General features: G+C 35.9%; 1 protein-coding gene across 1 annotated transcript in view; it reads right to left on the reverse strand.

The window, feature by feature from the left end:
• The window catches only part of RASA1 (RAS p21 protein activator 1), a 93,562-nt gene that overhangs the window by 11,847 nt on the left and 64,044 nt on the right, over nt 1–17,671 (reverse strand). Inside the window, exons 10-16 of the mRNA XM_062212438.1 lie at nt 12,257–12,377; nt 11,344–11,500; nt 4,334–4,421; nt 3,784–3,861; nt 2,132–2,289; nt 1,516–1,592; nt 264–436 (exon numbers count right to left, since the gene is read on the reverse strand). Coding sequence (XP_062068422.1) covers nt 264–436; nt 1,516–1,592; nt 2,132–2,289; nt 3,784–3,861; nt 4,334–4,421; nt 11,344–11,500; nt 12,257–12,377 — 852 coding nt within the window. The remainder of the gene's footprint in view (nt 1–263; nt 437–1,515; nt 1,593–2,131; nt 2,290–3,783; nt 3,862–4,333; nt 4,422–11,343; nt 11,501–12,256; nt 12,378–17,671) is intronic.

The raw sequence follows: 17,671 nt of genomic DNA on the forward strand, positions 1-17,671 counted from the left end.
GACCAGCAGATGGAAGATCCCTGTTTGTCTCTGCCTTTCACATTAAATGAAAACAAACCAATAAAATTGAAAATAAATAGAATGAGCTTGAAGTGTACATATTTCTAGTCCTTAAGACCAAAATATTTTTAACCTCCTCTGGGTATCAGTATACCACTAAGCTATGAAATTACAATATTTAACTTAATAGATCTTGTATTAACTAAAATATTCCTGTTAAAAATACTCCACCAAAAGTGATTAGACCAGTAAATACTTAATACCTCTTTAAATTCACTGTACTCTTCCTCTGGCATGATTTTTTCCATAGAATATCGTGCTCGAACACGCAAGGATCCTGGTTCAATACCTTTTAACGGTATATGGGAGCTGAGCAAAAACCATTCATCGGTGGCATGCCCCTTCTGTAACCGGCTTAACTGGCAACGCATAAATACTTTGAAAGAAAAACAAATGCTTACTAAGAAGAAAACATTTTACTTAGTCACACAAGTACATTTTCCTGATGCTCACAGTCTCTATAGTGTCAATCCTTTCTTTTAGAGGAACATTAAGAATATCAGAAGTTGGATAGCGAGTTGCTACTTCATTTACTGATTACCAGCTGTGTGCTAGTATAGGGTGCTGAGTGCTGCACCAGTGGTTAATGCTCTTGCAGTACAGAAGAATAGTATCTAATTCAGCCTAGACGGCTAGAAATCCATTCCAAATTGGTAACCCTTGAGATGACTTGTAGCAAGATCTGGAAGGATAGCTAAGAAAACGGTAGAGGGGGAAAAAACCAGTCCAGAGGGTGTGGTCTTGGTTCTGTCATTACTTAAGAGTTGGATTTTATCATAAAAGTCATGAGAAATGACTTTAAAAATGCTAAACATTTAAACAAGCATCGAAATTATACAATAAACATTACTTATGGAGAAAAATTCAGGCTTTGATCTTGCTTAATGTAGCTGGTCTATGTATATCACTTCCTTCACTAAGCTGAGTTTTAAGAAGGTATTAACCTAGTTCAGCCTGATGTGAGCCGCTAAAATCCCACTGCCAACTGTCTTAGCAGCGGGCTGGGAAGAGGTGTGCTTCTTAGAGAAAGAATTGGGAGCCCCCGACTACCAGAATTCAATAAATAGCACACTGTAGTTTAAAGAAATTTTTTAAAACAGATTACTTTTTATTATGCTAAAATAGGAAAGTAGAAAAAATATAGAAATTTGAAAGATGGAATGGAAAGAAACCTGATAGAAAGATGACCACAGTTACCATTTTCTTATTCTTCCTATTGACTGGGGAGGGAAGACTGCATAAGTTATTTTTAAGGGACGAAGTTCACAGTATCTGTAGTTTAGCCATTTTGGTCTTTCTTTCTAAGATACTTAAAATGTAACAGAAATTCTCAAATTTTACTGTTGGTGCTTTTTTTTTTTTATTTCCATCTTAAGGCTATACAGTTCCTTTAAAACTTTAAAACTATTTAAAGCATGCCTTTTAACTTTAGAAAGAATTTCTGTATCAACTTACAGATATCAGGATCTTTGCTTTTCTTTGTTTTATTACTAAGAGTTATTTCAAATCTATTGATGTCAGGAGGAAGATCGCTAAAACAAGAAGAAAGAAAAAGAATTAACAAAATGTTCGATGTTCTGGTATTAAACTACTTGAAGTACTTAATAGTTCTGGTATTAATTAAGTCCCCTATTTATGTTTTAAAAAAAAAAAAGTGTGCTGGATTTAAAACTAGATTTACAACATTTTTTTTTAAATTTCATAAACAAGAACACAGACAAGCAACTTACATACCTTCCTCACCAACTGTAAACTTCTAAATTAATAATTTATTCAAATTAAATCCTAGAAACCCTAGTAAACACCTTGTATGTGTGGACTAGTCAATGTTTCTGGACTTTTCAGTAACACTAATTTGTATTAATAGGTGAACAAGCAAGGGCACGGATAGTGTATCACTAATAAAGGTAAACATATACAACTGAAAACGAATTATGTGTTAATAAAACACCTACACTTGCTATCCTGTTTTAACAGCTTACATACACAGACAGAAAGAGAACCAGAAGAGAAAAGAAAATGCAATGTGGTAAAAGAAAATTATGTAATGTCACGATAAAATAAGACTTACTCAAAGACAAACTCTTCTGACCATACTGGGTTTTGCCCTTCCCGCGCATGAGTTTTTGCTACCTGGACACTATTCAGATAGATGTTACAGTATGGATTAGTAAAGTGTTTTACTGGGAGTTTATGGGCCTCTTCAATATGTAAAACAAGGCTGCTGACCTAAAAAATATAAAAGTACAGACAAAAAAGTTATTATTCCTTTATTTCAAGAATTATGCATTAAGATTCAAAAGCAATCACTACAAAAGCTTCCAATAACTTGGTTTCCTTTCAGGAAATCTGAATTTTGCTTATATTTTCCCCCTTTTTGTGTGACACACAATAAAGTCATTTAAAATAATTTTTCTGACTTAAAATATGCAATTTTATTTCTCAAGTTATTCCTGTTACATATTCTTGCTGACATAGTAAAATGTCCCTTTTTCTATCCTAAAACAATGATATAGAGAAAAGGATTCCTCAGTAAACAACCATCACTACTTGAATCAAAATCCTGTGCTATGTTATGTTTATCTGGAAGATTTCAATCACTGTTAAAGGAAATTCCACAGCAAAAGAATCAGCCTTCTAGTGAGTAGAGAGTCTACACTGCAGACTGATCCAAGGATCAGAAACAAGGTATGTGCACCCTCTAGGAGAATACTTGGCACATAAAAGCAGCTCAGGAGATAACAGATACAAAAGTAATTTCATGGCTAAACTTTCATCCAAGACACAACTTGTTCTCTCCAAAAATTCAACCTGGTTTCTCCCAGCTTATAAAACAGTATAATATATTTTGAAAATATTTGCTGTTTATAGGTATAATTAAATATCCTTGGAAGAAGGGCCGGATCTCTGGTTACAGGGACTATTTAATTAAACAAATTTTAACCATTATCCACTCCCAGTAGAACAACATGTTAAATTCACCAATTATTGGAAGTCTCTGTGAGAAGAATAGGAATCACTTCAGTCATATATGCATATTGTATTAAACTTTCCTCAAAACCCCACAAATGTTGAAATTTGCCTAATTTATTCCAATAATCTAGGGGTTACTCTAAGTATATAACTACAGAAATAAGCCAAGAAATAAGGTTATAAAGTCATCTTTATATACCTAGGAAAAATAAGTCTAGTTTAACTTTTCACAAATGAAAAGTATAGGACATGTTAAGGTTTCAAATAAGATTGGGTATTACCTAAAAGTTACATGGTAGGTTTCAAACGCAATTAAAACAGAAACCAACAGCCAAAAGTTTATTAGGATTAGTACTATAAATCAGATGACCTTTCCAGTAAGTACCTTTAGTTCCATTAGATATAGGCAAAACAAACCAAAAAAAAATTTTGAAGGAAATTACCCAATAGAATAGTCTCTGTTGTTTCCAGTTTGGCATTATTATTTTAAGTGGAAGTATAGTCCATTTTTATTCAGAACTTGGCATTAAAGACTAAAAACCAGAAAATTTAACAAACATTCTCTCTTATAAAGTAGTAACAATTTTACTGTTTTTGAAGCAAGTGGTAGTGTGCCTTTAAAATGTGTGAGAAGATAAACATTTCTCCCCCAAAAATGCTGCTCAAACTAGCTCAAATAAAAAAAAAGTACAAAGAGCAAAGTGGTAGTGCATAGTATGACAATTACAAATTAAGAAAATGAAATTTCACCTGACGAAGACGTTTATTAGATGCCCCTGGACTACTTTTCCGTAAATTGCAAAATGCCTGTAGACCTTTCATCCAATCCTAAAAGAAATAACACAGCATTTTAAAAAACTATATCTGGTTTCCAATCAGTTTTTTTTTTTCCCCAAATTGAATAGTTCTTACCTTCCCTAGGCTGCTATTTCTATTCTCAGAACACTGCAATTTATTCGTGCTCCAATAAAGTAACAGAATGTTAAACAATTTTAATTACAAAACATTGCTTTGATATATATACAGTCTCTAAGTTTATGGTAATTACACCAATGAGTGGCCATTAATTAGCCCCAAAATGAAATTTATATTAAAGTAGTTATTTAACCCAAATACCACCTTAAGTAGAAAAAAATGTTTCTTACATATGAAAGTTCTCATTCTTTAAAATAAAAAAAAAAAGATTAGATTTCGGTCCTTTTTATCACTTTATTTTCAATGCAACAGTTTTCTATTCCAGTTAGTAAGAAAACATGGGTTAGCGTAAACTTTATAGTAGTTTAAGAAACATTTATCTTACCTCTGCTTGCTCTGGAGTTTCTCCCGCAAAGTAAAAGATGTAATGTTCTTCACTAAAGTGCTGAACCACTATCTGAAAACAGTTTGGCCTATAAAAAATAAAACAGTACTAAGATGCTTAACAAAAAAATATCAAAACATTTGCACCAACCTTTAAAATAAGTGTAATACATAATTTATGTAGGATTTTTTAGAGAAAAATCTTCCATTATACTAACTGTAAGATGTTAGCTGCACACATTTTAGAAGATTTTCATGCTAGGACTATTGAAATCTTATCACCCTATTAAAGTATAAATTTTAAAAAATTGTAGGGGCCGGCACTGTGGCGCAGCAGGTTAAAGCCCTGGCCTGAAGCGCCAGCATCCCATATAGGTGCCAATTCGTGTCCCAGCTGCTCCTCTTCCAATCCAGCTCTCTGCTATGGCCTGGGAAAGCAGCAGAAGATGGCCCAAGGACTTGGGCCTCTGCACCCACGTGGGAGACCCGGAAGAAGCTCCCGGCTTCTGATTGGTGCAGCTCTGGCTGTTGCAGCCATCTGGGGAGTGAACCAGCAGATGGAAGACCTCTTTCTGCCTGTACCTCTCTCTGTAACTGTCTTTCAAAATAAATAAAATATATCTTTTTTTTTTAAAAAAAAGCATTGTATATACTTATTTTAAAAGATATTAGAGAAATAGAAGAGTTATAAATGAAATTGAAGTAGGACTACACATAGCTAATCGACAAAGACTAGAAATGTTCTCAGGCCAAAAATGTTTGTACTTACTATCTCTAAATAGACTGCGGATGATTCTCATTTTACAGTTTTAAAGTTTTTTACAAATCCATCCTTTATCCTTATCTGTCAGAATGGAGACAGAATATTCCCCCTACATATAAGCTTGTCACAAGTTTAATGATCTGACAGTGGTGTATATCAAGTGTAGTTCTGGCTCTCCTTTATTATTATACACCACTATTTGCCAACCCCTAAGCTGTGCAGGGAAGGTAAGATACTAAGATGCCAAGCAGAAAGCAGCAGCTAAAAGACTAAAAACACTAACCAGGAAATCCAGTAGTCTCACAGTACTGGGAGAGAAAAATAGAGTTTAGAGTCTTCGAAGAAAAAGCTTTCAGGGCCAGTGTCATGGCCATGGCGTAGCGTGTTAAGCTGCCACCTGCAATGCTGGCATCCCAGTTAGGCACCAGTTTGATTCCCGGCTGCATCACTTTCGATCCAGCTCTCTGCTATGGCCTGGGAAAGCAGTAGTGGATGGTCCAAGCCCTCAGCCCCTGCACCCACATAGGAGACCCGAATGAAGCTCCTGGCTCTAGCCTGGCCCAGCTCTGGCCGTTGTGGCTACTTAAAGAGTGAACCAGCAGGTAGGAGATTTCTCTTTGTCTCTCCTCTCTCTGTAACTCTGTCTCTCCTCTCTCCGTAACTCTTTCAAATAAAACAAATCTTTGAAAACAATTATCTTTCAGCTGAGAACCCTTCAGGGCTCATGCTTCTGTAATTATGGCAAAACTTACATAGGACAGCCTTCATCATACCAAACCCCACCCTCACCCCTACTCCATCTGTCAAAAGAACAATCCCTTCTGGAGGCAGCAACATTATCCATGGCTTCCACCGTTTTTACACTCATTGTCCATCATTCAGTCAAACTTATGTGCATTCTAGGACCCAGACTCAAATGACTTTAACAGGAAAATAAACAAGAAGATATTCATGCAATCCAAATAACTACAATTAAAGCAGATAACAATAAATTTTACACAGAAAACTGGGTTTGCATTAAAAAATGATCAAATGGAAAACGATCAAAAATGTAATTTTAGATACTAATAAGTTGATTTAACTGAAAGATCAGAAGGAAATATCTAGCTTGAAACCCAAAGAGGGGAAAAAACAACAAAGGCAGTAACAGGCACACTGATACAGTGAAAAGGTGCAACAAGTTAACAGCAATCTTGAAGACAGGACAATGTGGCAGAAGCCCTGGTTAAAAAACACCAAAATTCTAAAACAGAAAATATCAGGTCTCGGGTTGAAAAAGCTCTATAAACACTACGATAATTTTTTTTTTAATTTTACATTTGGCACATCTTCATTTTAGTGCTGAAATTCTAATATAAGGAAACATTTCAAAGCATCCAAAGAAAGAGGAACTGCATGACCTCTAAGGAAAAAAAAAATAAAATCCATTACTCCTCAAAGGAGGTCATGAGAATGACAAGGAATATGCTGGAACGCAGACAACGACCTTTAAAATGGTCAAGGAAAATTACTGCCAATGTAAAATTTAATGTCTCGCAAAATATCCTTCATCAATGAATGTGAAACAATAAATACTGCCGAAGTAAAGATCTAGGAAAAATTGAAGGTATAGAAATTCTCACAAATATTCACTAAAATAATTCTATCACCAAAAGATCTTTCAACTTGTGCCTCTGAAATGGTTAATGTTTTAAGTGGCATTAAATGTCTAATACAAAGAAACACAGCCCTTACAGACTTTTTAATACTGCTGAAAATAATCTGGAAAAACTGGACATCTGTGCAACCAGAGTCATGCAGAAGAGCAGCCACACAAAGCAGTGCTGTCCAACACTGTGTCAGAAGCTGGCGTGGCAAGCACATCAAATCACTGCAAAACACTGTCGATGACTTTCCCCTTAAACTTTATAAATGCTAAAGGTCAGTGTACTGGGTTCCATACTTATACAAAGCATGAAATATTCAATGCCTTCCATGTATGTGATAACACAATAAAGAAAAAGATAACAGCATTTATTCACAATCTCTGCTTTTGTGCCCTGATATTTGCATTTTATGACACATAATTTGAAACTCTTATATTAACTAAGATAGGGATAATTTAATCTCTTTAAATTGTACTTCCAAAGAACGAGATCTTCTTTTAACTCTAGCAGTTCTCTGTCAAGTATAATGTGGTCCAATCTTTTGATAGTGCAAAAAGATATTTTCAATCTGATTGCACCTGTTCTCATAGAGCATGTCAATAATGCTAAAGCTTTTTCTCAAACTTATTAGAAGATTCATATTATCCAAATAAGAAATACTACTGGTGAATCATTTTTAACCTTTCTTTTCCAAGGTTCAGCTTCTGCTTTGAACGTATTAGCTGCTCATGAAGCCTCATCACTAATCGTAATTTTAAATAGCATTTCCATAGACCCAACTTTGTATCGAAGGATTCATTTACTATCTAGAAAACTTTACCCTAAATAGTTTTGGTTTCTCTTTGAGTGACTAACACTCGTCTTCCAAGTGTTTCTCTAATTTCTGCAGTTTGCAGTGAAAATGTAGTGTCTGGATATAAATACAGTCTGTCACTTGGATTCACTAAAATGAATGCATTTATGGATAATACTATCTGAATACTACCTAATACTTGACAAAAGTGGTATCTCTTCTATTAGTTTGCTTTTTTTTTAAGATTTACTTATTTATTTGAAAATCAGAGTGTTGGCAATTCTCAACTGGTAAAACATGCAATTCTTCCCAATTTTGTGTGAGGCATTTTTGCATCACCTTCAGCTTACTGATTCCTAACAAGCTTTCCAGCTCTAATCCGATTCTACAGACAGATCTGTAAAAAAAAGACGTGGGGAGAGACTAAACTGCTTATCACTTGGGAGTTTACAGTTGACATTCTTCTTGAGAAGAAGGTGTTCAGTGGTATGGCACCAGAATGATGTGTCTTGTGCCACTGACTTATTAACTTTTATGCTAATAAAATACTTGAGCTGGACAAAACAAGATTTACTGGTTTCAATAATCTAAATTCATTATATTTTCTTAGTACTTTTTTTTTTTAATTTTAAGACTACTGCTTTTATCCTGTGAATCTATTGACTTTCTAGTGCAAAAATGAACAAACTCGTTTATGGTACAAAAATAAATGTGTATATTAAACTCAATTATAAAGAAGTAACAATGAAGAAAAAAACCTTAAATTAGCTAGATTCTTTTCCAGACTCCCTTATATATTTTACAACAATAATGAAAACAATTTTAACTTCCATTTCAATAGAAAGAATGTAGAAAACAAAGTGAAACTAAATTTATGCATGAACTCGAGAAACTTCATTGGTGATTCACAAAAAAATTGTGACTAAAGTGAGAGTAATTGCATGATTTAAAGAGGGATTGAAGTACGGCCACTAGAGCTTTTTTTCTGCAGCTATTATGCATAATCCTCTTTCCCAATAAATAATTAAAATAGCTTATAGAGGGAGCTGTATAATTTCAAGTGTCACAGTTACTGAAATGTAAAAAGACTTGTTTTAGTATTTTTAGTACAGTAACATTTTACAACCACCAATGTCTCAAAGGACAGCTACAAAGATTCATGGCACATTACTAGGGAAGCTCTGTTCAACTATGCAAATAAATTCATACCCATCTTCTAAGACTCCTCTCAAGAGCCATTTTTTCATATTACAATCAACCTCCTAAATCTGTGGGTTCAGAATCCATGTATTCAAACAACCTGAATAGAAAATATTTCAAAAAGATTTACAACTGTACTGAACATGGACAAACATTTTTCTCGTCAGTCCCTAAACAATCCAGTATAAGAACTACAAGCAGGGCCAGCCCTGTGGGGCAGCAGATTAACACCCTGGCCTGAAGTGCAGGCAACCCATATGGGCACTGGTTCGAGACCTGGCTGCTCCACTTCCCATCCAGCTCTCTGCTGTGGCCCGGAAGTGCAGTAGAGAGTGGCCCAAGTCCTTGGGCCCCTGCACCCGCGTGGGAGACCCAGAAGAAGTTCCTGGCTCCTGGCTTCGGATCGGCACAGTTCCGGCCATTGAGGCCAATTGGGGAGTGAACCATCGGATGGAAGACTTCTCTGTCTCTGCCTCTCCTCTCTGTATAACTGACTTTCAAGCAAAATAAATAATCTTTAAAAAAAAAAAAACTACAAGCAGAATGGGCATTTGGCCAGTGCTTTATTTAGCCACGAGTCAGGACACCTGCATCCCACACGGCAGTGTTTGCATTTGACATCTTTCAGCTTCAATCTAATGTAGACCCTGAGACACAGTGGTGATGGCTCAAGTGGTTGGGTTCCTGAAACCTGGATTCAGTTTCCATCTCCTGATTTCTCCCTCATCTTCTGTCCCAAGCCATGTGGGCATTTGGGGAGTGAACCAGAAGAAGGGAGATCTCTGTCTAGGTGTCTCTCTCTTATGTGTCTCTCAAATAAGAAATTAAAGTTTTAATATAAAACACAAATGTACATTTTATTAGGTATTTTAAGTGACATACAGATTACTTAAAGTATGTAAGAGGGAGGCCAGTGCAGTGGCATAGCGGGTAAAGCTGCTGCCTGCAGTGCCGGCATCCCATATGGGCACTGGTTTGAGCCCTGGCTGCTGCACTTTAGATGCAGCTCTCTGCCATGGTCTGGGAAAGCAGAAGATGGTCCAACTGCTTGGGCCCCTGTACCCGTGTGGGAGACCCTAAGAAGTTCCTGGCTTCAGATCAGCCCAGCCCCACTATTGCAGCCATGTGGGGAGTGAACCAGCAAGTGGAAGACTTCTCTCTCTCTTTCTGCCTAACTCTTTCAAGTAAATAAATAAATCTTTGAAAAATTATTTAAAAAGTAGACAAGAGGATGTATACAGATTATATGCAAATGTTATATAAGGGAGTTAATATCTTCACATTTTTGTGACCACTAGGGCTCCTGCAACCAGTCTTACAGGGATATTCTGGTACGATTACTTAACTCAATAAACTTGGCTCCCAAACCTCATCCCTCTATTCATTGTTTTAACTATTTTTATCACTTAATAAACTATATTTGGTGATGAAGAATGTTGCTGTATGTCCAACAGTCATGTCACCCACAACTACTGCAGGTTCACTATTTGTGAGATCCATTCCAGCTACATAGCTGGGCACCAAATGGCTTCAATCTATCAGAGCAATCTGATTCCTTGGCTACTCAGGCAACCCAAAACTTAATACTGGGGGTGGGGGGTGGGGGTGGGCTGCACTAAGGCACAGGGGGAAAAAAAAAACCTTGAGGAAACTCCATTCTCACCCAACCCAAAACAAAAGTTTTCTAGGGCAACTCTTTTCATGAGATTTTAGGGAGTGTTCAGGCTAAAAAGATGATATCAAGGTCAGATGAATTTATGAAATGCTTTCTATAATAAAAAATTCACAATATAAATGCTAAGATTAAAAAAAAAACTGCTGTAAAGAAAATTTTTTATTCATCACTTAAAATATATTTGACCAATTAAAATAACTGACTACCCATGATATCACAAATGGTATTAACATAATCTCCTCAAACCACTCAGGGAAAAAAAATGACTAAGTGGCATGCTTTACAGGCATTTCTGTAGATATTACATACCTTTCACATGATAAGACCTAGACTTGCCAAGTAGAAATAACCATCCCACAGTAAATGATAAATGACAAAAGCTGAATTTATCTTAGGATTTTTTAGAATGTAGCTTACACACTTAATATTTATTTTAAAAAAATTCTCAAGTCAATGTAAGAGAAAAAAACATTTGTACTTCAAATCTGAAATAGTCCATTTTTTATTTTCATATTGCAATTGCTTTTTAATGTCAAGTTTCTTAGGAACATACCATAGAGAGTTAATATTACTGCTTGTACACAGTATTATCAAACATACTGCATTAGCAAGAGAATGTGATAAGAATTAGAGAAAAAGTTGTAAGACTCAGTGAGTCGCTGAAAATCTCATTGGTGAAACAAGGAGGAAATCTGCTAGATAGGTCAAGTCACCATAAGAAATGTCATTCCAAAGATTTCAACATAATACAGTGGAGAATAATTTTCGCAATTAAAATAGACAAGCAAGGCAAAAATTACCCTCAAAAGTACGTCTGAAATTTTTGGAAGATGATTTTAGGATACTCTAAGTTGATATGCTATTTTAAATGATCTGATCATATTATTTTATTATAAAATAATTCCAAAAAGGGAAACAGAAGACCAATTCTTACCTTCCAAAGAGACTATCGTGCACAACGTAGACAGAACATACACTGAGATCTATTAATCCTTTTGGTTTTGTAGCTCGCTTTTCACTTTCAAAATAAATAAGTTGGGCATCACTGCCCTCTAAGATAAAATATAAATTTTTCCAGCGTTTTCCTTTGCCTGTTTAAAAACAAATTGTTTTCTCTTAGCCAAACAATAATATGTGAACCTGTACATATTAGAACCATAAAAATTACTGTTGTCCCCGCCAAAAACTGTATGTACTTCAATTTTTATTTCCAAGCTTAAACAATGCACCAATCCTTGTATAATGGGAAAATACTTGTTATACTGTTTTAATGAGTCACAGAATAAATAATAAGGTTACCTTAACTGTATCTTCAGAGATTTCATTGTAATCAAATCTCCAAAATACTTATTTTGGAATAATTCTTTTGCAGTCTTAAGGAAAAAATTCTTCTATCAGACACCCACCCAACTTCCCAGTATGTCTTAATGTCAAATTGAGGCAAATCTATGAAAACAGCAACACCATGAATGTGTTGAGTGCCATAAGGAATTTCTCAAAAAAAAAAAAAAAGGGGGGGGGGGGGGAAAGGGGCTCAAGGGAACAGGGCAAAGAATCAAAACACCTAGCCTAGAAGCCACCTTCAAGTTTAAGGGCATACATGGCAACATACAAGCTTGTTCCCTAAGGTTCCGGTGGAAATGAGGACTTAATGTAGATAAACTAAATTCTGAAGAATGCTAACACCATAAGCTCTAAACGAATGTCAACTACTAATAATTCATGTCAACACAACTCACTAAATACATACCCCAAAGTTTAAGGCTTCATATTTACAATGTCCCTCTATCAACTAGATCACTGGTAAAATAATGAAATTAAATTCTCAGTCTTTAAGGTTTACTCACCCTTTTTCAGAAGATAGCCTTTCTTAACAATATTTTTATAAAAGGCATCTTTTGTTTTACGACGAATTGTATTGTAGATTTCCTTGCCATCTACTGAATCATTGAGTACTTGTTCTTGATCCTGAATTTTTAAAATTATTAAAATTATTTTATGAATTCTTGATGGAAATGTAGCAAACATCTAAGAGATTTATGATCTAATCTTCAAATTTCTTATTTTAGAGTAATTCTTTAAGTCTTAAGGGAAATTAAATTGCCAATTACCAATTAAAAAGCCACACAAAGTATCTGTAATACTAAAATCTAGACATACAATAACATATAAATTAAAAGCCTTCACTTTCCAAAGAAATTCTGATTTCTTTACCATTTCCCTAGAACATGTCCCATGAACAACCAATAGGCCATTTCCAAAAAGTCAGTTTTGGCATATTTTACAGCAAATACTATGATTTTAAAACTTAAGTTTGTCCTATCATAACTGGAAACAGTGACTATAGAACACTATACCCAACTGGACTGAGATAAGTGAAGACTGAAACGGCAGCCACCTGAAAGGCCCAACAGTTCCCTCATTTAACCAAATGTGTTGAAAGCTGTAACCAGACATCCACAAATGGTGTCCCAATCTTTCTCGTCAACTGGTAAAGTTTCCGACTGTTATCTCTCTAACCCCACTTTGCCCACAGGCCCTGTTGGCTTTTATTGCTTGACTATGTATAATGCTGACTTTTAGAAACGCATATTCCATATTGCAGCAGAACTGGCATTAATTGCCAAATCCCTCAATTAATAAAAAGATGTCAGGAAAAGAAAAGAGTACCTCCACAGAATCAATATTCAATTCTACTTTCAGTGTCCACTGCACTTATTTTTACTTTTTTTGTTTATCTTTTGGGCAGTTCAGAACATTTGTAAGGGTTAGTATTTTATGCCTTTTAGTCCAGCCCACTACCTGTTTTTGCACATAATTTTTACTGCTCATCCCTTTACATATCGTCTGGGATCGCTTTTAACTACATAGGCGGAAGTATACTTGAGACAGAGATTGAAAGGCCCACAGAACATAAAATATTTAAAACTGGTCCTTGACAGAAAAATGTTGCCAACTTCTGGTCTGGAGTATGATGCAAATAGTGAAATTAGTCATCTCCATTGCACCACCATTTGGTATTTTTACTGTGTTGCCAAGTACTGCAGCACCTTACCAAAAATAATTAAAAGCCATCTTTGTTGTATTTTATTAGCTTTTACAAAACAGCTAACAATTTAGAACTCTTAATTTTCTGCTCACGATGGTGAAAGAGAGAGCTAAGTAAGATGTCTGACAACTATGAGAAGAATCAGAAGGTGAATACAGATAAAGAGCAACACTCTAGATTCTACTGTGATGGCAAAATGGATTTTGATGAGCACAACTCAGGCTACATCCTTCAGCTGATAATGCACTCAATGAATTTCTAAATGCAACAATCACTGAGTGAACCATTTCATTTCTCAGGGAAATGCAGGAAATATAATAGTCTGATCTAGTTGGTCATTCAATAGAAAGGACATCATCATTATCCAGCTTTGCAGAAAAGTAATCCGAGTATTCTTTAAATTTCTGGTTGGGCATCAAAATTTACTTAGTATCATGTAACTGGACAAGTGCTGAAAATGGTTTTTATAAAAGGCGACTGAAGGGAAACATGGAAATTTAAAAGTCCTAATTGATATTTATAAATCTAAACATAAAAATGTTTTATGCTTATGGACTCAAGAAGACTGCACTCTCCAACACCATTATGAGCCATGGAAGTTTTCAAATGTACTGCATTTTGATGATACGAGAATAAGAATCATAACCCAGAATTGGTATTGCATTTTGACAGTGACAGTGCAAAAAGCAGCAGAGTAAGTACAGCATGAGAGATGTGACGGAAACATGGAGCAGCATTTAAACTAAGAGTGTCTCCAGGTATGTCCATTTCAAGGATGTAAGCCTTTTATGTCCCAGAAAATACAGAACAAAAATTGGGGTTTGCTACATTTAAATTCTGATTACATTTTCTATTAAAAGTGTTTTCGGATTAGCCCTTTAGTCTCCTACAAGTCATTTGTAAAATGACTTAAGAGTATAAAAAATTTAAAAGGTTACATAGGATCTAGATAGCAAATGGTGATGGCCATGTTGCTGGCCGTACAGACTTGTTTGTTACAAAGCACTAATTCTTACTTCAAGATTGAAAGACAGTACTTAGTATTAGTTGCAGAATGGGGCATAATTGTATTTTGTCCTTTAAGATATATTACTATGCAAATATTTGGATCTAAATATGTGATTTCAAGATAATGTATATAGGTTTTTTTTTTTTTTTTTAACAGGCAGAGTGGACAGTGAGAGAGAGACAGAGAGAAAGGTCTTCCTTTTGCTGTTGGTTCACCCTCCAATGGCCGCCGTGGCTGGCGCGCTGTGGCCGGCGCATTGCGCTGATCTGAAGCCAGGAGTCAGGTGCTTCTCCTGGTCTCCCATGGGGTGCAGGGCCAAGCACTTGGGCATCCTCCACTGCACTCCCGGGCCACAGCTGAGAGCTTGCCTGGAAGAGGGGCAACCGGGACAGAATCCGGCGCCCCGACCGGGACTAGAACCCAGGGTGCCAGCGCCACAGGCGGAGGATTAGCCTATTGAGCCATGGCGCCGGCTAAGATAATGTATATAGCTCTTCAAAGAATAAAATTAAGATGGGGCTGTTATACTGACCTATAAGAACTAAAAGAGTCCAATGTATTAGAGAACAATATAAACAAGAAGACATCTTTACCTTCCAAGTGTTAGTCAATCACTAGATGATTAGAGGGAACACTTTTCTTATACATTGTTTATCTTACCTGCTCTCAACAGTTCTGGACAGGGAGGTCTTAGGTTTTATCAGTGCCTCTCCATGGTAGCTCAGAAGTTAGCTATACAGGTTCCTGAAGCCTGACTTTAGATGTTAATTGTGGCTAAGAAAACTCCATTTAATAAATTGATTGAATAAATGTTTCCTGAGTGCCAGACTCTATTCTAGTTTTTGAGATACATCAGTTAACAAAACAAAGATCCTTATCCTCAAGGAACTTACACTTCAAAAAGTTCAGGAAAGTGTGTGATGAAAATATCATGCATGGATTTGAAATATTTATGCACCAAAGTACACTTATCTTTTCACTCTAGATTACATGAACTTTTAGAAGTACACTCATATGCTAGCAAGCGAAAGAGATAATAAAGTAAATTCTATTATAGGTTAGAAGCTGGTAAATGCCTTGCAAGGTATAGCATGTTGCAGTCTTGAATAAGCTGTCTAGGTAAGTTTCATTGTGAAGCCAACTTCTAAACAAAAACATCAAGATGAGAGAGTTAGACAAGCAGATACCTGGTGGAAAATCATTTTGGGCAGACTGAACAAATACAAAGAAAAAAAACAACCTGGCACAGTTTAAAAAAAAAAAAAAAAAAAAAAAAAAAAAAAAAAAAAAAAAGCATGGAAAGAGTGAGAGGAATAGTACAAAGAAAAGAATTCATGTAACTAATAAGATTGCCCTGAAAGGCTTTTGTTTTCCTCTGAATGAAATGTAAAACATCTTCAATATTCAACAGAGGAATGACATGACCTGACTCGTTTTTAAAGGGAACCCTCTAATTGCCGCAAGGTACAAGGCACAAAGGAAGAAGCAGGGAGATGAGTCAGCTTCAGTTGGTGTTCATATTCCAAATTTCCAGATGCATTTAGAAGGGGAACGACATACATTTCCAGATACATTTTGAAGGGAGAAAAGGGGGAGTGGGAAAGGGGAGGGAAGGAGAGTCCAGTCAGGGATGACTCAAAGCCTAAAAGAATTTACTCAACTTCTTTGCTCTGTCTCCGTATCTGTAAAATAGTCGTAATTATAGTGTCAACCTCATCAAGTTGTCAAAAAATTAGAATAATGTATAATTTAGAAGTGCATAATTATAGCCCTAAAAAGTGTCAGTTGTTTTTATTGTGGGGTGTATGGTCTCCAAAGGCTGCTCCTGTTTGCTGCAAGAAGTGTCAGTTTCAGGAAGTAAGCCGACCTTGCTGGATCTCTGCTGTTTCTGGTCATATTCCTGCCTGAATCTGAGGACATAGGGTCACCTCAGAGGAGTGGTATTACTTTGACAGATAATCAGTTTGTCTGTTCTCAAAAAAAAACACAGTAGAATGCTACTGGAAGGCTAGTGAGTATTTTGACTCTCTAAACTACTGTAACCTATTTTCACTCCAGGCTCAAAATGCACACCACAAGTACTACTACACAGTTTCTGTATAAACAAATTACTTTATACTTATTTATTTTTTAGATATTCAATGCATTGGATAGCACATTTGCAAAGAACAATTTGAAGTTTGTTCAGTTATGAAACAACTTGTTACACTAAGACACAAAGTATTTGAGGTAATTCTTAAAGTGATCTTATCTATTAAAAGTTTACTAGATGTCAGGCATGTGGCATAGTGACTTAAGAAGCCACTTGGGATGCCCTCATCTCATAGTGCCTGGGTCTGAGTCCTGGTTCTGATTCCAATGCCAGCTTCTTGCTGATGCACACTCTGGGAGGCACCAGAATATGGTACAAGTACCTGGGGCCCTGCCACTCATGGGGGACAACTAGATTAGGTTCCAGGCTCCTCCTGGCTTCAGCCTGATCCAGCTTTGGCAGTTGGCAGCATCTGGGGAGTGAACCAGCAGATAGATCTTTCTGTGTCTGTCTCTCCCTCTCTGCTTTTCCAATGAAACAAAAATAAAATTTTAAAAAGGACGATCATCTAAAAATCAAAAGTAACACATGTTGACAGAGATGGGGGAAAAGGGGCACCCCGATACACTGTTGGTGGGAATGTAAACTAATACAACCATTATGGAATACAGTAGGGAGATTCCTCAAAATCTGAATACATCTATATGACCCAGCAGCCCTATTCATTGGAATTTACCTAAAGGAAATTAAATTATAATATGAAAGAGTTATCTGTAACCCCCACATTATAACAGTTCAATTCACAATAGCTAAGATATGCAATCAACCCAGATGTCCATCAACTGATGATTGGATAATTGGATAAAGAAAATGTGCTATGTCCATGGTGGAATATTACCTAGCCATAAAAAAAATGAAAAAAAAATAGAATCATTTTTTATTGTCTCTCACAACAAAAAGGATACAACTTGAGACCATTATGCTTAGTGAAATAAGCCAGTCCCAAAGACAAATATGTGTTTTCTCTGATTTGTGGTGACTAATGTACAGACTACAAAAAAAGGTAATCTATAGGAATTAAGCTGACATTTTGAGATTTGATTATTGTTTATAGCCCTTGTCTATACTCCTGACGAACATGTTTTTCTCCTTACTACTTGAATTCTTTATTT

Source organism: Lepus europaeus, chromosome 15, assembly GCF_033115175.1.
Source record: "Lepus europaeus isolate LE1 chromosome 15, mLepTim1.pri, whole genome shotgun sequence".
Taxonomy (NCBI): domain Eukaryota; kingdom Metazoa; phylum Chordata; class Mammalia; order Lagomorpha; family Leporidae; genus Lepus; species Lepus europaeus.